The 25,925-nt window shown below is 43.6% G+C and overlaps 1 protein-coding gene across 1 annotated transcript in view; it reads left to right on the forward strand.

The window, feature by feature from the left end:
• The window catches only part of LOC121269067 (all-trans-retinol 13,14-reductase-like), a 36,226-nt gene extending 12,005 nt beyond the window's left edge, over positions 1 to 24,221 (forward strand). The window contains exons 5-11 of the mRNA XM_041173506.1: positions 7,622 to 7,819; positions 7,917 to 8,036; positions 11,377 to 11,515; positions 19,729 to 19,838; positions 20,598 to 20,764; positions 21,000 to 21,159; positions 23,871 to 24,221. Of these exons, the coding sequence (XP_041029440.1) occupies positions 7,622 to 7,819; positions 7,917 to 8,036; positions 11,377 to 11,515; positions 19,729 to 19,838; positions 20,598 to 20,764; positions 21,000 to 21,159; positions 23,871 to 24,016 (1,040 nt within the window). The 3' untranslated portion in view covers positions 24,017 to 24,221. The remainder of the gene's footprint in view (positions 1 to 7,621; positions 7,820 to 7,916; positions 8,037 to 11,376; positions 11,516 to 19,728; positions 19,839 to 20,597; positions 20,765 to 20,999; positions 21,160 to 23,870) is intronic.
• The last annotated feature ends 1,704 nt before the right edge of the window (positions 24,222 to 25,925 follow it).

Genomic DNA, 25,925 nt, shown 5'->3' on the forward strand with positions numbered 1-25,925 from the left:
TATGTGATGAGTAAACAAATGAGAAAGTAAACAAATTGCATACTTTCAATAATGCCTCTCTTTTATGAGTTGAAGTTTATCTTCTACGTGCAGAGCTTCTTCCGTTCGATTATCTCTGTCTTACGACTCCTTGGAAGCCATTATAATTCTGATAAATTATTATTCGCTGTATAAATGTAGTTCACTGCCTCTGTCACTGAGCTAATGACTCATGGACACTGCACTCACCTTGGATTGGGATATGTCAGAGGTGGGATGGGAAGAAATCAAGTACAATGCTGCTGTGTGATTTATTTTCTTAAATTTAAATTTGTTTGGCTTCTAATTACATTTTGAAAATGTTCCCATCTATTCCTTTCATTTATTGTGCACAAGGTTAAAGAATTGTGTAAGCTCTTCATTGGAATGGGACATTATTTGGATCAGAAATTTGGCCAATAACCATGGTCCGGTGACGTACACAGTGAGCCCCTTTCCGATGCTGTCTCGGGCCTGTACCTTGTGACACGGGCCTAATGCACTATTGCCTGGACATTGCCTGCGTTTTAGCTTCCGATTACCTAACCTTGCTCCAGAATTCCTCTGGCTCTGTGCTTAATCTCCATGGAACCTATGAAACACATATACCTTTACTCGGGACTATGAGGTGATGATGCACTCCCAGTGTCCCACCATTGGTGTCAAAGCTCTTAATCTGCTGCATGAACCTGTGCCCCACTCCACTCACCTTGCACAATAAAGCAATGCTCCCAGTGGGGAGGACTTTATGCCTGTTTGAAGCAGCTACTGAAAAGCTGCTGGCCACTCTTGAAGCATTGCCACTTATAAAAAAAAAAAATAAAGCTGACAAGTACGGTTTCACTTGAAGAATTGACCGTTGGAAACCCAGCAATAGTTGGGGCAAAAACTAAAGGATTCTCCTAACACGAGGAGAGAGCTGCCGTGAATACATATTTTTAAAAGTGGGCCTCCCCTCGACATGTGAATTGAGAGCTGACATTTAGGCCTGGATTTTCACGGGGTTGGGAAGAATCTACTGACAAGTGGGACCCAGATACTGAAGAGAAGCCCCCATTTGCAACAGATCCAATTTTTGCCAGCAGGGGAAAGGGAGCAGGATGTAATTCACACAGACAGGAAACCCAAACTCAGCAAGGCCATTTGAACTTCATCCTGAGTTCAAACAGACCAGGTTTTGGCTGTTGCAAGGCCTTAACCCTCAGTGTGGGAGTCACAAATGGATGGAGTAGATGACACTCTTGAAGGGCAGATAAGGCCTGTTTAAATTTTGTAGCCTGGGACAGAGTTTTCTGGGTGGTGGGTGGGTGGAGTGGGCACAGATGGGCACGGAACCGAATGCCACTCGCAATCCGGTCTGTGCCGCCATTTTACACGGGCGGGCCAATTAAGGCCTGTCCAGCGTACTTCACGACTCACGTGCCTAGCAGGAGTGGGCAGGCAGTGGCGGGCACACTCAGCCCGCTGGGTCCAATGGCGACCCGGCGGCCTATATAAAGGAAGGCCCGGCAGCCTTAGAAAGGCTGCTTGCAGTGGCTGGGTGAAGGGCTCTGCAGAGGGGCAATGGAGGTTATGCAAGTCCGGAGGGTGGGCCATCAGGGCAGGCCAGGCCGGAGGGTAGGGACAGAGTGACCCTCGTTTTTCCGATGACTGCCTTGTTGCACTCCTCGAGGAGGTGGCAGCACGACGGGATGTGCTGGTTCCCCAGGATGGGAGCGGGAGGAGGAGGCCCTCCTACGTGATGAAACGTGCCCGGGAGGGAGCAGCGGAGGTGTTGAGCTTCCCAGACGTGGTGCGGTGCGCCTGGATCCAGTGTTTCAAGCGCTTCAATGACTTGTTGCGCTCTGGAAGGGTGAGGACACTGTTGGCATTGGTCACTTAACCCAGCAGGTCGACTTTCTCCCCTGTCCCCCCCACCAAGTCTGAGTGTAGTGGCTGCATTCAATCATTGACAGCGAGTGTCCTTCACTGGGTGGGCCAGCAGATATTGCCCATGCCAAGGTCAGCCTGAGAGGGTGGTGCAGAAATGGGTTCTGCACCCACAGCATGTGGTACGCTGAGACCCACATGACTGTTTTGGGGGCAACCTGCAGGAGCTGCACCTAGACGCTGTGTTTGAACTGCAGGACATGTCCAAGTCAGGGTGTTGAGATGCTGGGAGGGGAGCTTCAAGGTGGCATGGCAATGAACCATCTGCTGCCCTCTGTGCTCCACGTGCTTGCGCCTCCTTGCTATAGAAGGATATACCGTGTGGTGCCTAATGTGATGTAGGCAGCGTGTGGTCAAGGGGTTGGGGGGGGTGGAGAACAGGCCTAGCTCCTTTGTGTGAGTGTTCAGCAGCTGCCGGATGAGGAGGCACTGGAGCCCTGATATGTCCCACTCTGGTTGGGGTGGGCTGTGCTTGAAGAGAATCCATGTACAATTTGCACAAATCAATGCTCTGCTCTCATTTTCAGGAGAAGAATGTTCATAATGCTGCAGAGCTTGCGAGGACTGGATGTGGCCAGGCGCAGTGAGCCATTCTCAGCCGTTCCGAGCAGGAGGCCCTGGATTTGGAGAGGCGCCATGCACCCAGGCCCACTGGTGTCGGTGAGGCTGGGGTGCCACAGCCAGGTATGTATGCCCAGCAGTGAGGTCAGCATTGTCCTCCCAACAGCCATAGCACTGCTGAATGTTCAGTGATTTAATTTTGCAACGTGGCTTGGCCATTGCTTATGGAAGGATGAGCGCATAATGATCCGGGGGACAGGGATGCACTTTGTCATTATTTCTATGTTAACTGATCCAATGTCCTTGTTCTTCCTTTCAGCATCATCGGAACAGGGCCGGGAGGAGGAGTAGCAGAGGCCCCCTCTCACACCTGAGTGGCCTGAAGTCTCATCAGCATCACACCATCTCTGCCAGGCAGGCACTAGCGCCTTGGTGGGAGTTAGAACATTGACTAGTGTCCTGGGGCACAAAGGTGAGGGCACTTCACAGTTGCTGGAGGAGCTGGCAGAGACAGAGAGTGCCCATGGCGCCAGCAGTTGGCGGACTGCAGGGGACTAGGCACATGCTCGGTTGGTGCCTGATGATGTGCCTTGGAGTCATCCGCTACGCAGCAGGAACAGGAAATGTGGCCGGGTGTGCGAGTGTGGGGGAGATACATGAGGCTATGCTTGGCTTGGTCTCTGTGGTGGAGGAATCTATGCAGACAATCACCGAAGCAATGAGCCACATGTCTGAGTGCCATGCGTCCTGCATGGAGAGAGTGGCAACTCTCGTGGAGAGGCTACTCCAGGAGACCTGTCAGGGCTTCCTGGGGATGCATTCAGACCCAGCAAGCCCTCACATCAGCATTGATCGCAGCTGGTCAGTGCCAGTGCGGGCACCAAGTTTGCCAGCTCGGTGCCCGTCCATCCACGGTGAGCAGGGAGGTCCAAAGTGATCTCGTCAGCGCAGCAGCTGCCTGTCGTCTCTGCGGGCACCTCTCAGTGCTCCGGATGAGGGCGACAACTCCTCTGCCCCTCTCCCAGTGATCATTTGTTGAGGCTGCGACGACTGGGGGAGATGCCAGCTGTGGAATTGGCAGATCCCTCCCAGGCAGGGCCAGCACAGACTCCATGGGCCAGAGGATGACCACCAAGATCTTCGAGGCCAACAGGACAGCAGAGTCAGCAGGTTGGCTCAGATGCCACTCTGAGCGATGGGGCAGCACCAAGACGTAGTGCCTGGAAACGTAAACATAAGGCATCTTAGGCACACCATGGGTTTTTCACTGGTGATTTTGTGTTGGCCCGAGATAAGGTCTTTATAATGTGCTTTGAATTGAAACACCCTTGTCATTTTGTTTCATTAAGTTTCTTTGCCTGTGATATTAAATTCAGACATGTGACCATGGCTGAGGGTGCCTCTTTTCTTCTGCATGTGTACGGTTTTCACAAATGTTAGGAGTGCTTTGCGGAACATTTAGCTTTATCAAAAAGGCCCTTAGTTACTGTTCCTAACCTGGAAGATTTTGCACTTAGGTATCAAGTATGGAGTCTACAGCCCAGGTTTGTCCTGGAGGTCCATCTGTGGTGTGCTAGCTGAAGGTTCGTTGGATTAAAGACTCCTGGGTGTCCCCTGTCTCCCTGCAGTATGCCCAGGACACCGTCTACCCCCTCAGCATTTCCCTGTGCATGCTCATCCTTGGACTCACTGCTGGACTCATCGTGTGCAGCCGCAGACACTGCATCAATGTCTTCATCGTCCACTGCGTCCCACCTTTCCAGCGCAAGATTGTGCAGAGCGCGGCATGCAACCACTATCACTGAGACACAATCTGGCGGGTACTGGAGTGCGCCCCCTGAGCAGTCCAGGCGTCGGAAGCGCATCTTGAGAAGACCGATGGCTCTCTCCACCACAGCCCTTGTGGTGCCGTGGCTCCTATTGTACCGCTGCTCAGCTTCCGTTCTTGGATGGCGGAGAGGCGTCATGAACCACATTCTGAGGGGATAGCCCTTGTCACCCAGCAGCCACCCATCCAGCCGGGCTGGGGCACTGAAGAGCCCTGGCACCTGGGAGTGTCTGAGAATGTAGGCATTGTGGGAGCTGCCTGGGTACCTTGCACAGGCTTGTAAAACCAGCATCCTGTGATCACACACTATCTGCACGTTCAAGGAGTGGAATCCCTTCCTGTTGACAAAGGCCCCGGGCTCACCTGCTGGCGCCTTGATGGCCACATGTGTACAGTCTATTGCACCCTGGATGCAGGGGAAGCCAGCAATCACAGTGAAGCCTCTGGCTTGCTGTGTCTGACTTGCCTGGTCCCAATGGAAGTGGATGAAGGTCAATGCACGCCTGAACAGAGCGTCTGTAACCTGCTTGATACAAGTGTGGGCAGCTGATTGGGAGACACCGCAGAGCTCACCCACCGGCCCCTGGAAGGAGCCAGAGGCATAGAAGTTGAGGGCAGCTGTGACCTTTAGAGCCATTGGCATGGGGTGTCCATCCACACAGTTAGCAGAGATCTCTGACCCAATCATCTGACAGATATAGTTGACTGTCTCCCTTGAAAGACGGAGCCTCCTTTGGCACTGCGCCTCAGACATATTGAGGTAGCTGCTTCACCGTCTGTATACCCTGACAGCAGGATAGTGACATCTTCTGCAGCCCCTTTTGCCTTGGTCTACTTCTTGTGCCTGCACCTGTCCTCCCAAAATTGGCTCCCCTGGAGGCTGAATGTGCACTCCTGGCCTCCTCCCCCTTCTAGCCCTCTCCTCCTCAGAGGAGGAGCTGCCTCCAGTGGAGAGTTCAGCTCTTATTCCTAGGCTAAGGGAAGGCTTCCTGAAACCTGCAGGCCCAAAAAAAATTCTTCACTGCAGAGTGCTAATCTGAGCGTTAAGATCCAGACAAAGCAGCTGGTATGCCTTTTGAAGTATTGCAGATCGCACAGGCAAGTTTCAGAAACTTTGAAAAATCAATAATTGAGAGAGCACACTCACGACTCCAGTGAGCCCTCTTATCCCGCCCATGGATGAGGTTTATACAAATGTTTCCTACTCGCCTGCCCATTGCGCCCATGCGCCGACCTGAAGATTGCACGGGCACCGAAAAATTGCCGTCAATTGGTGAGTCAAGGGCCTTAAGTGGCCTGCCCCCCGCATGCCAACAGGAAAATTCTGTCCTTGAAGTTTTTAAATCCCCTGCTCTTTAAACATGAAAAAATCAGGCTTAGGTTGTCAGTGAGAGTTTAAAAAACCCTCCACTGGACTGCTTTGGTTGCCAAGCCATCTGGTGTTGGTTAAAAAAAAATAGCAACTGGTTGTGTAATTTTAATAGAGGTCTTTTTTGGCATTTTCCCAAGGGCTAGTAAAATGTCATTATGAAAATGTGGCTGAGTTTCAAAAGCTACAATTATTTCAACAGGGCATTCTGAGTTCACAGTTTGATTGACGGTTTAAAGAAGCTGTTAAAGGATTAGCTATCTTTTATGTGGCCAATGAATAGAAGTTTGATTTTATAAACGATTAACTAATTGAGCGTCTTTACAAGCTTTGAACGGACTTCTTGAAAGGGAACTTTTTTCACTATCAAGTGTGTATGAATGAGAGCTGTATTTGATCATTAGAAGTTTTTTCATCTTCACGTGGCTCCTGAGGTCTGCCCATGCTGGATACTGGGTGGGTGGTTTTGGAGATGGCATGGGGGTATGAGGATGCATGGGGTATGTGTGGGGGTAAATTGGCATGGAAGTGGCATAGGGTGGGAGGAAAGAGTTTGCATGGAGGTGGCTTTGGGATATGAGAGATACGGGGGTCATGAATTGGCACGGAGGTGGCATTAGGGCATGAGTAGCCATGGGAGGTGGGTGGTGTTGTGAGGAGTGAGGGCTAGAGGGCCTAACAGTGTCTAAAACAGCAGGACGAGCTCCCAGACAACTGAGGTGGGCCTTCTAACCAGCCCGCCTCAGCCCTCACCCCTCACCCTTGGCCACCAAGGATCTGCATCTGGGCTTCACGTGCCTGACTCAATCCTGCCCTTGCCTCCCTGGAACAAAAATTGACTCTAACAGGGTCCTTTAAACCAAGCTGGGTCTGCCCTGTTTGGATATTTCCTGACACAAACCACTTACCTCAACAGCAAAAATCTGGCCTTTAGTGTCTGCTGTGTTGCTCAAATGCTGCAGCTGCAAAATTTTAAGAAATTTGGCTAGCCCAGGTCTCATGCTACTTATAGTTTAATTCTCAACTGGACATGCACACATACCTAGGACTTGTGGGTCCCTCCTTGGATTCCTGACATAAACTTTCAATAATTAATGGTTATGGGTATATTTTTGGAAGGTTTAGTTGAGGTAAGAGATCAGCCATAATCTTACTGAATGACAGAGCAGGCCCAAGGAACCAAATGCCCTACTCCTGCTTCTATTTCTTATGCTCTTATGTTCTTAATATAAAAATGTAATCCTGCCTACACTGTTGGAATTCTCCTTTAGCATTAAATTCAGCATTTATGAATAGATTTTCAACTTAATTTATGAAATAGTCAAACTAAATTAATTCCTCTCTCCCACTTCAAACTTCACTAAATTAATTGATTCACTATATATACCATAAGTGATAGCTGAATCTGACCTCAGAGAATTTATGGATTATCTGAGTCTGACTCAATTATTAATTACCTTTGTAAGCATAGCATAATTTTGCTTAATTTCTGCTTTAATATAATAAACTGAAGAATAAGCTTGTCTTCATAGAACCCTCTTCAGATAATCCATTTATTCAGAGATTCAAGGAAAGTTGTCCTCATGTATTTTAGTTTACTTTTGACATCCTTCTCTTGCTGTTAACAACTGAACCTGCAATATGACTACCCTTTTTTGATTTTATTCATTCTATCACTGCTTAGTGTCCTGATGATGTTAAAACTCATTTGTACTTTATAAGTGTCCCTTGTGCAATTGCCCAACCTGGTCGAAACAGCTGGGTTTAAAAACTTTGGTCAAACATATATTTCCAGTTGAGTAAATATTTTGTATTTTGGATACCGCGGGTCTTACTTAGAATTGGAATTTAGTAAGTCCATTGTTTTTCCTCCATTTGTGCTGCCCTGTTGGTTGAAATATGTTTTCTTTCCCCAGGAGTCATGCCTAAAGATGCCAGCTTTATGATGCATGCCTTAATCATCCAGCACTACAAGGGTGGTGCATGGTACCCAAAGGGTGGAGCTAGTGAGATTGCCTTTCACATAATCCCAATTATTAAGAAGAGTGGAGGAGATGTTCTTATGCGGGCACCAGTACAACGTATATTAATAAATCAAGATAGTCAGGCCTATGGTAAGTTAAGTGTTTTCATTGGTTTAAGCATTGGGTGACAATAAAAGTGTATTTACTTTAATTGTTGCTACTGAAGTTTTTTCCTCTTTTTCACTAGGTGTGACTGTGAGGAAGGGTGAGGAAGAAATAAACCTGTTTGCTCCCATTGTGATATCTGATGCTGGAATAATTAATACCTATGAAAAACTGTTACCTCGTGAACTGCAAAGTAAACCAGGTGTGTGAATATTGGAATTTTGTTTTCTATGGAATTTAAAGAGCACAAAGAAATAATTCAGTTTAAAGCATGTTGTCTATGGTTGTCTACGTCAGAATCTATTGTTTGAGTCTTCTCTTGTGCAACTAAATATCGACACGCTTTCCTTTTTGGTATATTTGTGATCTATTACATATCATTTTCCTTCCTTTGCTCTCTTCCATGGGCCAGCAGTAGCTGTTCAACTGAAACAGGAATATATATGTGCAGTTAGTAAGCTAGTGAATGAGAGGATTGATTTGATTGTTTCTTGGCTTTTAGCTCTATCTGCTGCTAGTGTCTTAACTCACAGTGAGCCCAATCTCGTCTCTGTGCTTGCCGACCTGGGGTGACAATGGTTTGATTTTAAAATTCTCATCCATGTTTTTAAATCCCTTTTCCCTCCCTATCTCTGTAACCTCCTCCGACCCCACAACCCTCTGCGATATTTCACTCTGCTAATTCTAGTCTCTTATGCATCCCCGATTTTAATTGCTCCACCTTTGGTGGCCATGTCTTCAGTTGCCTTGACCCTAAGCTCCAGAATGCCCTCCCTACACATCTCATTCTCTCTACTTTGCTTTCCTCCTTTAAGACACCCCTCAAAAGCCTAACTCTTTGACCAAGCTTTTGGTCAACTGATCTAATATCTCTTTTTGTGACCCGGAGTCATACTTTCTTTTATAATGCTCCTCTGAAGAGCCTTGGGAAGTTTGATTATGTTGAGGGTGCTATAGAAATATAAGTTGCTGTTATCATTAATATTCTATGGTTATTAACCTTGTACTTATCTTAAAAATATGTAATCCAAGTGACTAGGTTTCAAAACACATGTATTATAATGGTTCAATAATGGGAGACACTGAATACTTCATTATGAATTGGAAAGCCTTTAATTCAATGTCCACATCCATCAATTATTTGAGTAACTATGTACCTCCAGTCAGGCCATTCAGCAACATACAGCTTTGAAGTGAAGTTTTCCATTTGAGAGAGAGGTGGCCAAACTGCCAACCGGGCCAGGGCTAATTAAACAGGCTGGATTTTACAGGGGGTGAATGGGGTGGGGGGTGTTTAGATAAGTTTGTCACAAACTAACGGACTTTAAGTAAGGCCACCCTGCAGCAATAACACCCTGCGGCTGCCTTATAGAAGCAGTGAGGGGGACTTCCACCCCTCTAGCAGTCCTAACAGTGCTGGAACTCAATAGTGGGCACTCCTGGGGGTGAAAGCACAAGATGAAGAGAGCAGTGGAATGCTGTTCTCTGGTAAGCCTGGGACTTTTGGGCTGGGAGGGTTTTGGAGGCCATGCAGGGAGGCACAACAGTTGTTGGGGTGGGGACAGGGATCTCATCTTAGGGGCTGATATGCACAGAGCATCCCATAAATAATGTACCCCACCCCCCCCACCCCCTTCACCGCATTTGGTGAAAAAGCAGACTCCCCATTCTCGCCGCTTGCCCGCACTAACTGCATTGTGGCACGGGCAGAGAAATGTTCGGGTCAATTGGTTCGTTGACAAGCTCAATTGCCCATTAATAATTTATTTTAAAATGACGGGCAGGCTGCTGATTTCGGCACCTACCCACCTACCGTGTTATGAGAAACTGGCAGGTGCACAACCCGACATCACCATGCCAGATTTTACACATACGCAGAACAGCAGAAGTCCCGATTTGCAAATGTAAAATCCCACCATCATTACCATTATTCAATCAGAAGGACACTGCTATCCTGGCTAGCTGAAGGAGCATATCAGAAGGAAAGCAATGTAGTGTTTTTTTTACTCATTCATGGGATATGGGCATCCTGGCAAGGCCAATATTTATTGCCCACCCCTAATTGCCCTTGAGAAGGTGGTGGTAAGCTGCCCTCTTGAACTGCTGCAGTCCATGTGGTGTAGGTACACCCACAGTGCTGTTAGGGAGGGAGTTCCAGGATTTTGATCCAGTGACAGTGAAGGAATGGTGAGTGGCTTGGAGGGGGACTTCCAGGTGATGGTGTTCCATTGCACTTGCTACCCTTCTTCTAGGTAGTAGTGGTCGTGCCTTTGGAAAGTGCTGTCGAAGGAACCTTGGTGAATTCCTGCAGTGCAGGATGTGGGGAGAGAATGTTTGTGGATGGAGTGCCAATCAAGCAAGATGCTTTTTCCTGAACTGTGTTGATCATCTTAAGTGTTGTTGAAGCTACACTCATCCAGGCAAATGGAGAGTATTCCATCACACTCCTAACTTGTGTCTTGTAGATGGTGGACAGGCTTTGGGGAGTCGGGAGGTGAGCTACTTGCTGCAGGATTCCTAGTCTCTAACATGACCTTGTAGCCACAGTATTTATATGGCTGGTCCAGTTCAGTTTCTGGTCAATGGTAGCCCCCAGTATGTTGATAGTGGGGGATTCAGCAATGGTAATGCCATTGAATGACTAGGAGTGATGGTTAGATTCTCTCTTGTTGAAGGTGGTTATTGCCTGGCACTTGTATGGTGCAAATGTAGCAGAGCATGCATCTCTATTTTGAATAAAACAAACTAATTGTGGTAAAAGAGATGGTGGTAACTTTATGTTTACAATTCTCTGTTTAAAACCAATTTCCAATTCAGTCTTTTATCCAAAGGAACATAGAATTCCAAACCTAAATGCTTAAGTAGTGCATGACAGGCAGAGACTGAGATTTGAGAGAGTGGAGAGGGGTGAATTAGTCATTTGACTGTTGTTGGACCTTCATCCTAATCCCAACAGCAGGAAGACAGAGCCAAAGAAGGCTGTGGGCAGAGTAGGGAGAATGGAGGGTGCTTTGAAGCCTCACAAGAGGCTAGGAAGACATGGACAAAGACATTCCAAAAGCCTCTGCAACAGTTCACAAAATTTAATCCTTAGATATTTTATCACAAGAATGCTTAATGTGGCCCTGTCAACATGGAAGGCAAATTGTGGCTGGCGTGATGTTGGCACAGGTAGCTTGCCTGCTCAATTTGGGTTATGGAATGGTTAATGGAGAGGAAGGAAGAAAAATGTACAGAGAAGCTCTTTCTTAGTGAAAGCTCCCAAGGTCACATGGTGACAACTGGGTGGCCAGCTTCAGTTTTCATTTCCCTTCTTCAGCTAGAGCTCCATTTGACAAATCTCAGGAATGTAGACTGGTTGGATTCTTCAGCTGGGCACCAGAATGCACAAGATTAATCTTAGTCTGAAAATCATGGAAATTCTGTTACTGAACTTCCAGAAGTCCATAAATTATTATTTATGTTGATGCTGATATTCAGGAGCACAAAAATAATTTCTTCAATTATTATCATGGTTATTGATCATTCTGTTGACCCCACAGTGATCCAAGCTCAGCTGAGTATGGTGCAACATGGAATAGGAGGATTCAGCGTATTTGTCGGTCTTAATGGTTCAAAGGAAGAGTTGGGATTGAAAGCATCAAATTATTGGTTTTTTCAAGAGAACAACCTTGATGAGCTGTAAGTCAATGTAGTGCTTTAAACTTGGCAACATAGCATCCAATGCATGAGAACCCACCTTTATTTGGTTGCATTCAATTTTGTAAAATAACATGATTGCAGGACTCCAAAGTATTGCACTGTCCTCTATTGTCAGGTGTATCGCTGGTCGTTTTAATCATATTTTTGTTTCCACCTCTATTAAGGCTTCTTTCATCTAAAATCTCTGCTTATTTGCTTTTATACTTTCCAAACCTCCCACCTTGAAGAACAAGGGCAGCAGGTGCATGGAAACACCATCACATGCAAGTTCCCTCCAAGTCAAACACCATCCTGATTTGGAAACATGTTCCTTCATTGTTGCTTGGTCAAAATCCCGGAGCTGCCTACATAACAACACCGTAGGCCCCTCTACATGGCACAGACTATGGCAATTCAAGATGGTGGCTCACCGGGGGGCTGTTAAGGACAGGCTATAAATGCTCACCCTGCCAGTTAATGCCTACAACCCTTGGATGAACAATCACAAAAAATTTCCTCAAGCTTCTTCCTGTTTTACTAAACATGCTTGGTAAGCTTGAATGAGCTTTTCTTTATAACTAATGCTTCCTTGTTGTCAAAATGTTGTCATTTTGAATATGGAACTGAAATTGATGTGCCCTTAATGCAGGAAACGCCCAACTTTCAATGTTCAACATCCAGGAAAAGTGTTTGCTTACTGACAGGCACAAGTCATTAATGTGCATTTGCATGGACAACACTCCATGGAAAAATTACGAAAACGAATCCATCAACATGACTTTTGATTTGTTTCTTAATTATTTTCCTGATATCTGGAATGCATGCTCTTATTCTCTCTTCTTTTCATTTTTCTCCACCCTAGGCTTGCCAGCTCTGGTTTGGTATATTCTAGAGGATTCATCATGATAGCCCAATCAGACAGCCTTTCTTTTTACCTATCTCCAATATTTTTATGACTATTAACTGAAAGTGTTCAAAGAAAATGTGGAGGTGGAAAGGTGGTAGCAATTTCTTTTCATGCCGCAATGATTTTTCTCCTGGGTTTGCTCAGAGTAGTCCCTAGGGGGTTATAACATTGAGGGGAGTGAAACCGGTCTATGGCAGCAGTGAGAAATGGGTTTGTAGTGAATCGTCAGTCAATTTTACTTTCTCTCGCGCCTGATCTTCTTTCCATTAAAGTTCACATTTTTGGAGACTCATTTTCTAGCTTCATGATTTCTTTTACTGGGGTTTGAAATTAAAAGTTCTGGGAATATTTTCCAAGCTAGTGGAAAATACAAACAGGTATGATGAAACATTAGGTGCCAATTCCACTGCTGGCATAGACCAGTTTCACCCCCTTAATTCCAGGAGCCTCCAGGACAATTATGGAAAGTTGGCAACTCTTCTGCACCATGCTTTCATACATAGTTACTAGAAACTTTCCATCTTAACTTCAAGCAAAGCTTCTATTCCACACAGATAGTACTGAAGCTACTTGTCACAGTAGTATCACGGTTGGTTCCAGTCAAACTGTCCAATTATTTTTTTGTCTCTTTCCCCCCAACCCCACCCCCAGTCCTTTAAGCCCCCTCTGCCACATACCGTTCTCATGTAAGCAATTCTTAAATCATTATCCGTTTATCTAATTGGCCCCTGCATTACAGAGTTGAGTGCAGCATAACCTGTAATCATCTGAAAGCCAGGAGTGAAGGTCAGCATATGGGGGTTGCTTTCCTTAGATATTGGCAGTGGGAAATCAGGCATGTGAAAGCACTTGCCATTAGAAAATATGCAAATGCAGTTCAGACCTTCAACTTTTAGAATGTGGAATTCTATTCCCTAAAGGCTGTGGATACTAGGTGAACTGAAGCTCTCAAAACTGAGAGTGATTAGATTAAGGTATCGGGATATAAAGCAAAGGCGAGTAAATGGAGTTGATGTGATGTATCATGGCTGATGATAGAAAAGGATGATAGGCAATCCAGAGTAAGAATAATTAACTGGACAAGAGCCAGCTGCGATAGAGCAAGAACGGAGCTGGGCCAGATAGACTGGAATGAAAGGTTAGCAGGAAAAACTGTAGCTGAACAATGGGACACCTTCAAAAAATAATTGGTTTGGACACGGTCAAGGTATATTCCATCGAAAGGGAAAGGTAGGGCCAACAATCCCAGAGCCCCCTGGATGAAAATGGAGATAGAAATTAAGATAAAAAAGAAAAATTGTGCTTATGACAGGTGTCAAGTAGAAAATATAATTGAGAACCAAGAGGAATACAAAAGGTTCAGAGGGGAGGTGAAAAAGCTTATTAGAGAAGCGATGAGGGATTATGAGAAAAGACTGGCAGCCAACATAAAGGGGAATCTCAAAGCCTCATATAGGCATGTAAATAGTAAAAGGGTGATTAAAGGAGGAGTAGGGCCAATTAGCAACGTAAAAGGGAATTTACACATGGACAAAGAGGCCATGGCTGAGGTACTAAATGAATATTTTGCATCTTTCTTTACCAAGAAGGTAGATGCTACCCAGACCATGATGACAGATAGGAAATTCTGTCACTAGAAGGGTTCAAAATTGAAGGAAGAAGTATTGAATAGACTGTCAGTACTTAAAGTTGACAAGGCACCGGGACCAGATGAGATGCATCCGAGGATATTGAAGGAAGGGAGAGAGAGTAGAAATTGCAGGGGCACTGGCCATAATCTTTCAGTCTTCCATAAACTCAGGGGAGGTGCCAGAGGACTGGAGAATTGCAAACATTACGTCCTTGTTCAAAAAAGGCTGTAAGGATAAGGCCAGCAATTACAGACCAGTCAGTTTAACTTCAGTGGTGGGCAAGATTCTAGGGACAATTATTTGGGATAGAATTAGTAGTCACATGGAAAATATGGGTTGATAAGGAAGAGCCAGCATGGATTTCTAAAGGGGAAATCGTGTTTAACTAGCTTACTGGCATTTTTTTGAAGAGGCAACAGAAAAGGTCAATGAGGGTAATGCTGTTGGTATGGTGTACATGGTCTTTCAAAAGGCATTTGATAGGGTGCCACACAACAGACTTGTGAGAAAAGTTATTGCTCATGGAATAAAAGGGACAGTAGCAACATGGATACAAAATTGGCTGAAAAATAGGCAGCAGAGAGTAATGGTCAATGGATATTTTTCAGGCTAGAGGAAGGTTTGTAGTGGAGTTCCCCAGGGGTCAGTATTAGGACCTTTGCTGTTCCTGATATATATTAATGATCTAGATCTTGGTGTGCAGGGGACAATTTTCAAAGTTTGCGGATGATACGAAGCTTGGGAGTGTTATAAACTGCAAAGAGGACAGTGTAGAACCTTAAAAGGACATGGACAAGCTGGTGGAGTGGGCAGATAAAGTTCAATGCGGAGAAGTGTGAGGTGATGCATTTTGGTAAGAAGAACATGGACAGACAATATAAAATAAGGGGTGAAATGTTGAACAGGGGCAGGAGCAGGAAGACCTGGGTGTATATCTGCACAGATCATTGAAGGTGGCAGGACAGGTGGAGAGAGCAGGTAATAAAGCATATAGTATCCTGGGCTTTATTAAGAGGGGCATTGAGTACAAGAGCAAGCAGGTTATGCTGAATTAATATAAGACACTTGTTGGACCTCAGCTGGAGCATTGTATACAATTCTGGGTGCCACATTATAGGAAGGATGTGAACACATTGGAGAGAGCGCAGAAGAGGTTTACGAGAATGGTTCCAGGGATGAGAAACCTCAGCTATGAGGATAGATTGGAGGTTGAGGGGTTGGGACTGTTCTCCTTGGAGAGAAGAAGGCTAAGAGGAGGTTTGTTGGAGATATTCAAAATCATGAGCAGGCTGGACAGAGTAGATAGAGAGAAGCAGTTCCCACTCGTAAAAGGATCAAGAATGAGAGGGCACAGATTTAAAGTGATTTGCAAAAGAAGCAAGTACAATGTGAGAAAATTCTTTTTCATGCAATGAGTGGTTTGGGTCTGGAATGCACTTCCTGGAAGTGTGGTGGAGGCAGGTGCAATCGAGGCATTCAAGATGATTATTTGGATAGAAACAATGTGCAGGGTGTATGGGGAAAAGGCAGTGCAATGGCACTAGATCGTAATGCTCATTTGGAGAGCCGGTGCTAATGCGATGGGCCAAATGGCCTTCACCTGTGCCATTAAGATTCTGTAATGTGCAGATCAGCCGTGATCTCATTGAGGGATGGCACGGGTTTGAGGGGCTGAATGGGTTACTCTTGTTCCTAGGTCCCTAATTTTTCATTTTCTTCCTTCTCCCCTAAGAAAAACCCATTAAAAGAAGCTAGAAGCTTGTTCAAACTCAAATTGGTTTAATATGCTTTGAAATGACCTGATGATTTGGTAAATGGAAATAAGAAAATAATAAAGACCTTGCTTTTATATATTGAAATTACAAATTCATAGAACCATAGAAAAATTATGGCACAGAAAGAGGCCATTCAGCCCATTGTGTTTGCACCGGCCAAAAAATAAAAAACTAACTGCCCATTTTATTTCCATTTTCCAGCACCGGTCTTGCAGGTTACAGCACTTCAGGTGCAGATCCAGGTACCTTTTAAATGAGTTGAGGGTTTCTGCCTCCACCACCAAACCAGATAGTGAATTCCAAACACCCACCAGCCTCTGGGTGAAGAAGTTTTTCCTCATGTCCCCTTTAATCCTTCTACCAATCACCTTAAATCTGTGCCCCCTGGTAATTGACCTTCCTGCTGGGGGAAACAAGTCTTTCCTTTCTACTTTGTCTAGGCCCCTCAATTTTTGTACACCTCAATTAAGTCACCGCTCAGCCTCCTCCGTTCTAAGAAAAACAACCCTAGCCTATACAATCTTTCCTCGTAGCTGCAATTTTCCAGCTCTGGCAACATTCTTGTAAATCTCCTCAGTATTCCCACCAGAGCAATTATGTCCTTTCCATAATGTGGTGACCAGAACTGTACACAAAATTCCAGCTGTGGCCTAGCCAGCATTTTATACAGTTCCAGCATTACATTGCTGCTTTTGTATTCTATGTATTATCCAATAAAGGAAAACATTCAATATGCTTTCTTCTCCATCTTATTCACCTGTCCTGCCACATTCAGGGACCTGTGGACAGGCACTCCAAGGTCTCTCATTTCCTCTGCCCCTCTCGATATCCTCTCGTTTATTGTGTATTCCCTATCCTGGTTTTCCCTCCCCAAATATATTACCTCACACTTCTCTGGATTGAATTCCATTTGCCACTTCTCCACTCACTCAGCCAAACCATTGATATCTTTCTGGAGTCGACAGCAATCCTCTTCACAATCAACTACATGGCCGATTTTTGTGTCATCTGCAAATTTCCCAATCATACCTCCCACATTTAAGTCTAAATCATTAACATGTACAACACTGAGCCCTAAGAAAGGCCACTGGAAACCGCTTTCCATACGCAAAAATGTCCACCGACCATTACTCTTTGTTTCCTGTCACTGAGCCAATTTTGGATCCAACTCGTCACCTTCCCCTGTATCCCATAGGACCTCACTTTTCTGCCATGTGGGACCTTGTCAAATGCGTTACTAAAATCCACATAGACAACATCTACTACACTACCCTCATCAATCCTTGTTACATCCTCAAAAGTTTGATTAAGTTAGTAAGACATGATCTTCCCCTAACAAAACCATGCTGACTATGCCTGATTAATCAATTCCTTTCTAAGTGACAGTTTATCCTGTCTCTCAGAATTGATTCTAATAATTTGCATCAAAGTCAGGCTGACCGGCTTATAATTATTTAGCCTATCCCTTGCACCCTTTTTAAATAATGGTACGACATTCGCAGATCTCCAATCCTGTGGTCCCTTGCCTGCATCTGGTGAGGATTGGAAAATGATCCTCAGAGCATCCGGTATTTCCCCCCAGGCTTTCTTTAACAGCCTGGTACACAAGCCAATTGGCCCTGGTGATTTATCCAACTTCAAGGATATCAATCCCTCCAGTCCTCTCTCATTATGCTTTTGTAGCTAATATTTCACACTCCTCCTCATTAACTAGAATGTCTGCATCATCCCTTTACTTTGTGAAGACAGGGACAATGTACTTATGAAGAACCCTGTCCACACCTTCTGTATCCACGCATAAGTTACCTTGTACATCTCTGCTAGGCCCTACCATTTCCTTAGTTATCCTCTTAATGTACTGATAAAACATCTTTGGGTTGTCCTTGATTTTGCCTGCCAATATTTTTTTCATTTCCTCTCTTTGCTTCCCTAATTTCCTTTTTAACTTCACCCGTGTATTTTCTATACTCCTCTTGGCTTTCTACAGTATTAAGTATTTTATGACTGCCCTAAGCTTCCTTTTTCTGCTTTACCTTATCCTGAATGCTTCTGGATGACCAGACTTGGCAGTACTGCCCCTTTTTCTTTGAAGGGACATGTCTGCACTGTGCTCATAGAATCTCGCTTTTTAATGCCTGCCACTGATTTGTTGCTGATTTTCCACCAAATAACTGTATCTAGTTCACTTTCGCCAGATCACTTCTCAGCTTTGTAAAATTTGTCTTCCCCCAATTTACAACGCTTACTCCTGTTCTACCCTTGTCCTTTTCCATAAGGATGCTAAATCTAACTGTATTATGATCACTATCTTCAAAATGGTCACCCACTGCTACTTCATCCACTTGTCCTGCTTCATTTCCTAAGACAAAATCTAGAATTGCACTCCCTCTTACTGGGCTTGTTACGTGCTGGCTAAAAAAGTTTTCTTGAGTGCAGTTCAAGAAATTTGTGCCCTCTATTCCTTTAACACTATTGGTACCCTTGTTGATATTAGGATAGTTGAAGTCCCCAACTATTATTGCCCTATTGTTTTTGCACTCAGAAATTTGCCTGCATATTTGCTATTCTATCTTCCTCTCACTACTTGGGAGCCTCTAGTACAATCCTAGCAGTGTGGCTGCCCCATTTTTATTTCTGAGCTCAACCCAAATGGCCTCATTTGATGGTTCGTTTAGTATATCATCTCTCCTCACAGCTGTGATTAATTCCTTCACCAATAAGGCTAAACCCCAACTTTTTTATCCCCCTGCCTATCCTGCCTGAAAATCTATATCTAGGGATTTTGAACTGCCATTTTTGGCCCCTCTTTAAGCCAGGTTTCCGTTAGAGCAAGGATATCATGTTGCCATGTGTCTATCTCTGCCCTCAGCACATTGGCTTTATTTGCTATATTCCTTGCATTTACATATATATCTTTTAACGCTGCCAAATTCCTGTCCTGTACACTTTTTAACCTTTGCTCCTTCAATCTTTGAGTCATTCGGTAATTTTCTCTCTCTGTTCCCTGCTCTGAATTTGTCCTATCTGAATCTGCCCTCAGGTTCCCATCCCCCTGCCAATCTAGTTTAAACCCTCCCCAACAGCACTAGCAAACCTCCCCATAAGGATATTTGTCCCAGTCCTGTTCAGGTGTAAACTGTCCAGCTTGCACAGATCCTACCTTCCCTAGAATCAGTCCCAACACCTCAGAAATCTAATGCCCTACCTCCTACACCAGCTTTCCATCCATGTGTTCAATCATTCAATTCTCCTATTTCTATGCTCACTAGCATTTGGAACTGGGGGTAATCATGAGATTATCGCTTTAAAGGTCCTATTTTTCAATCTCCTTCCCAGCTCCCAGAAATATGCTTTCAGGACCTCAACCCCTTTCCTACCAAGTCATTGGTACCAATGTGGACCACGACCTCTGGCTATGCACCCTCCTCCCGAAGAATGTCCTTGCACCCACTCTGTGACATCCTTAATCCTGGCACCAGGGAGGCAACATACCAACCTGAAGTCACACCTACGGCCACAGAAATGCTTGTCGGTTCTCCTAACTAATGAATCCCCTATCATGACTGCCTTTCCTTACTTTTTCCTCCCCTCCTGTGCAGCTGAGCTGCCCACAGTGCCACAAACTTGGCTCTGACTTCAATCCTCCAAGGAACTAATTCCCTCACCAGTATCCAAAATGGAAAAGCAATCAGCGAGTGGGACCCCATGGGACTCCTGCAATACCTGTCTGGTTCTCTCAGACTGCCTGGCAGTCACCCATTCCCTTTCTGCCTCCATGCTCCTAAGCTGTGGTGTGACCACCTCTTTGAACACGCTATCCATAATTCCTCTCTCCTGAGTTGCTTTATAGGGCACATTTTAGTTGTTTTGCTTTCTAACACTTTCTTGTCATCATTTAAGGTTCAATAAGTACTTGACACTCAGCAAAGAAGATGCCATTGAAGGGTGTCCTCTAATGTTTGTCTCCTTTCCATCAGCTAAGGATCCATCCTGGAATGACAGATATGCAGGTAAACAGCAGCAGACATGTATCTAATATTTAAAACCAATATTTCACTTTAATTTTTTTTCACCTCCTTAATTGCTCAGTTAGTAAAATCAATCGAGCCAAAATAGGCCAGAAGATCTTAGGTTCAGTGTCCTTTTGTGCTAAATTACTTAATCTCAGTCGGGCATTAGGAGTGCCATAACTGACCTCTGGATGTCCCTGACCTAGGGAGGGAGAAATCAGCCGGCGTCTTGCTCCTGATTGCCATCCATGAGTCCATATTGTAAAGTATGCACTTAAGTACTTTGGGTCAGAACAGGATTGGTTCAGTTGTGCTGCCACCTTATTGAAGATTACCCATGAAGAGTAACCACTTGGACAAGCTATCCAGGGAGTGAATGACAACCTTGGAGACAGGTTACCCCAGACAGAGTCAATACTTCCGGGGGAAATAAAAGGATAATAGGGAGAAATTTAGAACCAAAGGCTATATTCCTTGCTATTTTAAAATAAATGCCAAATTTCCCATTCTAACAGAGAATTACCATGAACACAACTTTGGAAAATTATAAGTAACTTTTCCAACCCAGTGAAAAATTTTGGGCTTAACCCAAGGCAATGACACGTATGTCCTCAAGTGTTCAAGAGCATAGCATAAACAAGATCGTCACTCATGACAATTTATTTTAAAAATGAGAAAACCTGTTCAAAAGAACCCATTTATTTTACTACTGTGAGATTTGTATTTGAAGGGATGGTAATTTAAATTCTTATTCTTTAGGGAAATCTAGTATGGTAATTGTGACATTAGCACGCTTTGAGTGGTTTGAAGAATGGAAGGACCAACGTGTGAAAAAGAGAGGAGATGACTATGAAAATTTAAAAATGGATATTGCCAAAAGATTGATAGACCAAGTTACCGAGTATTTTCCACAACTCAAAGACAAGGTATGTTTGCCTTTCATCAGGAATGTAATCAAATATCTTATGTAGCGTCTTGTTCATTATTAAGCTGTGAGAATCAAAAGTTACATTATAGATTGAAGTCTGCATTACAATCAGAGATTTCTCTGGCTTGAGTGCTTCTTGTGAGTTTACAATTGCTTGTGAATAGCGCAAAAATCATTCCTACATTCACTTTCTTTTGGCTAACTTGACTTGTTTGTGTCTGAATGCTCTCCAGATCGAATACATTAGGGTTGGGTCTCCTCTTACAAATCAGTTCTACATAGCTGCTTCATGTGGAGAAATGTATGGTCTCAATCATGATGTGTCACGTTTTGCACCAGAAGTTATTGCCTCCTTTAGAGCAAAAACACCAGTCAAGAACCTTTACTTAACAGGTATGTTACCCCCTAAGTCAAGCAATAAAAATTATTTAAAATCCAAAGCAGAGGCTGGAAGTTTCTTTTTTAATTAAAAATATTGCTTGCCCTCAACTACCGCATTAAATTGTCAGAAATAGGATAATTTACTGAGACATTTGACTGCTGGAGGGGCCAGTGGCTGGAAGCAATTGGTCCAAAGTGAAAAGTGATGACTTCTGACAGGAGTGATGAGCATTTAAGTGGGCAGCAATTAAAGTAAACAATGATCTTAAAAGAAGAAAGTATAACATCAATCAGAAAGAAGTGCAAGGGAACCAAAAGCACACCTTTGCTCATAGCTAAATGGGAAGGTAGTAAGCTAAGGAGTTGTAATGTAATGAAAAAAATAAGACATTGGTTGAACCAGTAACTAGTTTAATGTCATTTTAGCAGGATTTGGAATTTGCCCAATTTATCATTGAATTTGAGATAATGAATTATGTTAAATTGAATATGTTAGAGAAATCACTATGGCCTTGAAATTATACTGTGGACTATATTGGATACAAATAATTAAAGATTAATAATAATTGATTAAATAATAATCAAAATTTCCAAACCCCTCCCCCCTCCTTTTTAGCTAAGCAACACTCATTTATCTCAAAGCATAATTTAAAGATCTTTATGATTTGCAGATCAATCAAGGAACTGGGGTCAATAGTGTTATTTTAGGCAAATGGTGAAGCACATGTAGAGATTTGGACTCTATACTAAATCCCAGAGTAAGAAAATTCTTGCCAGTAGCCTTATTGGCAAAAAGGACATCACTAATTTAGAATAAAAACTAACAAGGTTTATTACACAACAAAGATTAATGTTTAACATTCCACTAACCTAGGCATGGCACAATACACAAGTTCCACTCGTGTCGTTCTGTCTTTCCATGGACCCTGGGACCTCTGGGGCTTTCTCTTCTTGATTCCTTGAACCTAGTCTCTTGACTCATGACATCCTTTTGGATTTTAACTTAGTCAAATTAACTCTAACATAAATATTGATCCCTTGCAGCTTTAAGGCTTCAACTCTAGTGGATCGTCTCTTCCCCACCCCTCCCCTCTCTGATGGAGACAGTTTTCTAACAAAGGCTACTCACTTTCACTTAAAGCAATTACCTTTGGCCCTTATACTGGATTCTAATACTGATCTGAATTCTTATGGCAATCTCCAACTTGTGACAATTACTTTAGTCACCTCTAGGTTCTTAGCCAAACCTATGGCAATTACCCATCAACTGGCAATGTCCACACAAGTGCTAACTTCATAGCAAGTGCTCTACCGTTAAACCCTAACTTTCTATCCCGACAAATGCCCCCAGCAAGTGTCCTGGGATGAATGCTATCCCCTGGCAAGTGCAAAAACCCCAGTGATGTTTTTCTTCTTTTATACCCTTTTTTGCAGGCAGCTTTTGCAACATCCAGTATGTGCACACATGTCAACACAATTAACAATTTCTAATTACATATTTGCAATTCTTGACCAATGGGAAGAGTGCTCCTGCTTTCCCACAACAATCTAACTTTAGCTTGTCCCCAATATTTACAATTCTTGACCAATGGGAAGAGTGCTCTTGGCTACCCCACAACAATCTAACCTTAACTTCTACCTTTTTCATCAGAGACCCATCTTTAGACCATTTTTTTCCCAATCAGTATTGCAACTTCTGTTTACTGCTAATGCTAGACTCACTGGAACCCAAATATTTAAAATGTCTCCTAGCTATAACTCCATATGTTCTTTCTTAAAGCTACATTACAATATTTTGGCACTTAAAGAGATGCCAACTGAAAGACTATCTTAACAACATTCCAATGATACATAGAAATTAAGACTTTTCATCACTATTTTGATACCTTAAGCCTTATTAATTACACAAATATGGCAACGAGGCGAAGTCTAATACGCTTCATACTGATGAAATCATTTTAACATAAACTGTTTTGAACTGCAATATGTTGTTATCATGTTAGAAATCCTTGTCCAACTAAAAAGGCCACTGAATTTAGATTACAAATTAGCTTGAAGAAGCAATTCTAATATACAGTCCGAAGCTACTATTAGGTGGAATCATAGGAAACTGTTGTATTGTGGTTATATTACTATCCTAATGATCTGAGACATGAGTTTAAATCTCATCATGCAGCAGAGCATTTAAATTCAGTTAATAAACAAAAATATGGAATTAAAAAGTATATATTCCTAATGGTAACCATGTAGGTGTTGGATTGTTGTGGGGAAAAAAGTACAATCTGGTTCACTTGTATCCTTTAGTGAAAGAAATCTGCCATCCTTACCAGGTCTGGCCTATATATGACTTCAGACCAGCAGCAATATGGGTGACATTTAACCGCCCTCTTGATTGACTTAGCAAACCACTTAATTAAAGGTAATAAATACCAATAAAGCCCAAAGCTTGTGAAAGTCTAAAGAAAAACCAACCTAAGGGCCAAATGATTCAGCATCTGCTGAGAAATGCACTTTTACAAATACTGATGCTCAAAGTAAAAAGCTTGACCTGCTACATTATCAAATTACTCCATCACAAGACTGTTTCATTAAACACCAAAACTTGTTTGCATTGTAGAGAAAACAGAAGTGAAAGAGAGTGTAAATATAGAAATGAGAAAAGGTCATTCCTGTCTATACTATTGTGTAATAATTTCCCCTGCCTCTTGCCCACATCATTCCAGGTCAGGACATATTTTCCTGTGGGTTTATGGGAGCCATCAATGGGGGCGTTATTTGTGCATCGGGAGTTCTTCAACGCAATTTGTACACGGACATCATCAACCTGAAGAAGAAAATTAAAAAAGCGAAAGCCAAGAAGGAAGCTTAACAGTGGACTGTTGAAGTTTTAATCTTATTGGTTTTGTGATTACCGTACATTGAGATCCATTTTCTGTAGAGGCAGAGGCATTAGGGAGGAGGTGGTGACATAATGGTATTGTCACTGGACTGGTATTCCAGAGTATTCGGGTTCAAATCCCACCATGGCCTATGGTGAAATTTAAATTCAATAAAAATCTGGAATTGAAGGTTTAAAGATGACCACGAAACCATTGTTGTAAAAATCCAGTTCGCTAAAAAAAATCTGGTTCTTTAGGGAAAGGAAATTTGCCATCCTTACTTGGTTTGGTCTGGTCTACATGTGACTCCAGACCCTCAGGTTGACTGTTAAAAGTCCTCTAAACAAGGGCAATAAAGGCTGGTCTAGTCAACAACACCCACATCCCATGAACAAATAAAAAAATTAGACAGACTTGTTGGTGAACCCATAATTTTGCCACTCAGTCAAGAGCTGGTATAAAAATGGAGTCTATATGGAAAATATTTGGAACTTGATAATCACATCAGGAATCTGGTTCTATTAGCCTTTTAATCCAGATTATCCAACATAACCAACCTGTGACACCATTGTGTTCTCAGCATCAGCATCAAATTTGCAATCTAGGTTTGTTAATGATGTGATGTAAAATGCTGTGGTTCACAAATACCTGAGTTGATCAGAAAATTAATCTTGAGGAATGAAGAATTAACTGTGATATTTTGCACAATTGCTTGCTAAGTGGACAGTTGTATCATGGTTGTGCTGAGCACTTCTTCCACACGCGGACTTGAGGAGGGTGAAAGAGGTGTGGTGAGTACAACGGTAGGCCACAACACTGAAAATTGGAACAAAAACAGAAAAAGTGAAAACACTGCACAGGTCAGTCAACACCTGTGGAAAGTACAGACAAATTAAAGTTTCAAGTGTAACTTTATCAGAATTTAACATTGCCCTAGACTGAAGAGAAAATCCAAAGTGTGATCTTTTTTGTAGTATTGCTAAGTGCAGTGTATTATTATTATCACATTGTAAATGATCAAAAATGTTATTCCTTCTAGCAAACTATTCTTTAATATTGTCTTTGTTGAAACACTAAATGCTGAATAACTAACTGTGGTAATGTTATTTCAACTTGCCTTAAGAATTAACTTGCACGCAATAAGCTTGGACAGAATTTAGCGTTCCCAGCTGGCGGGTTTGTAAGCGTGTGAGAGGGGGGGGGGGTGCGATGATGAGAGTATTGACCACTTAAGGGCTGTTTTCTAGCCAGCCTCAATTTTCAGGCTGGTGCAGCAGTTCAGCGGCAAGGTAAGAGCCCGAAAATTAACCCTGTTCAGACCTTGGGTGAGAAAGGGTGGGGGAGAGGGTGTACCTCCATCAGCAGCCTCTATTTAACATTGGGCACCCCTGACCACCCCCCAAAAAAAAAGGTCTGACCCCTGCGGAGCCCCTCTTCAACCCCCCCCGCCCCCCCCCCCCAACTACAACCTCTCGACTGACACCCCAACCCGCTTCTGTCCACCTCTCCAGGCCTCACCTTCCCTCCCTGCCCTGAGACCAGCAAAACGTTCCTGGTTCCTGAACTCTCAGAACTCAGGTTCTGGGGACTGCTTGCAGTCCCAGTCCTGTCCACTGCAGCTTCCTGAGCTGCTGGCACTAAAGAACTGTTGGCCAATCAGATTGGCTGGCAGCTCTCTGAGGCCGGAAATCATCCCAGGTGAGAGCCCTAAATTGTTGTTGTGTGAAATGAAATGGCCTTGCACTGATGTATGTCTGAGCCTGAACCAGATTGTTCACAGCCATAGTGTCAATTTTGACTCTGAGAATAACTTCCAACTACATATTTGCCCCATCACCTGGTTTCCACCATTTTCCTGATTCTGCCCTTGCCTCAGCTCATCTGTTGCTGAAACTCTTA

This window comes from Carcharodon carcharias, chromosome 23 (assembly GCF_017639515.1).
Source record: "Carcharodon carcharias isolate sCarCar2 chromosome 23, sCarCar2.pri, whole genome shotgun sequence".
Classification (NCBI taxonomy): domain Eukaryota; kingdom Metazoa; phylum Chordata; class Chondrichthyes; order Lamniformes; family Lamnidae; genus Carcharodon; species Carcharodon carcharias.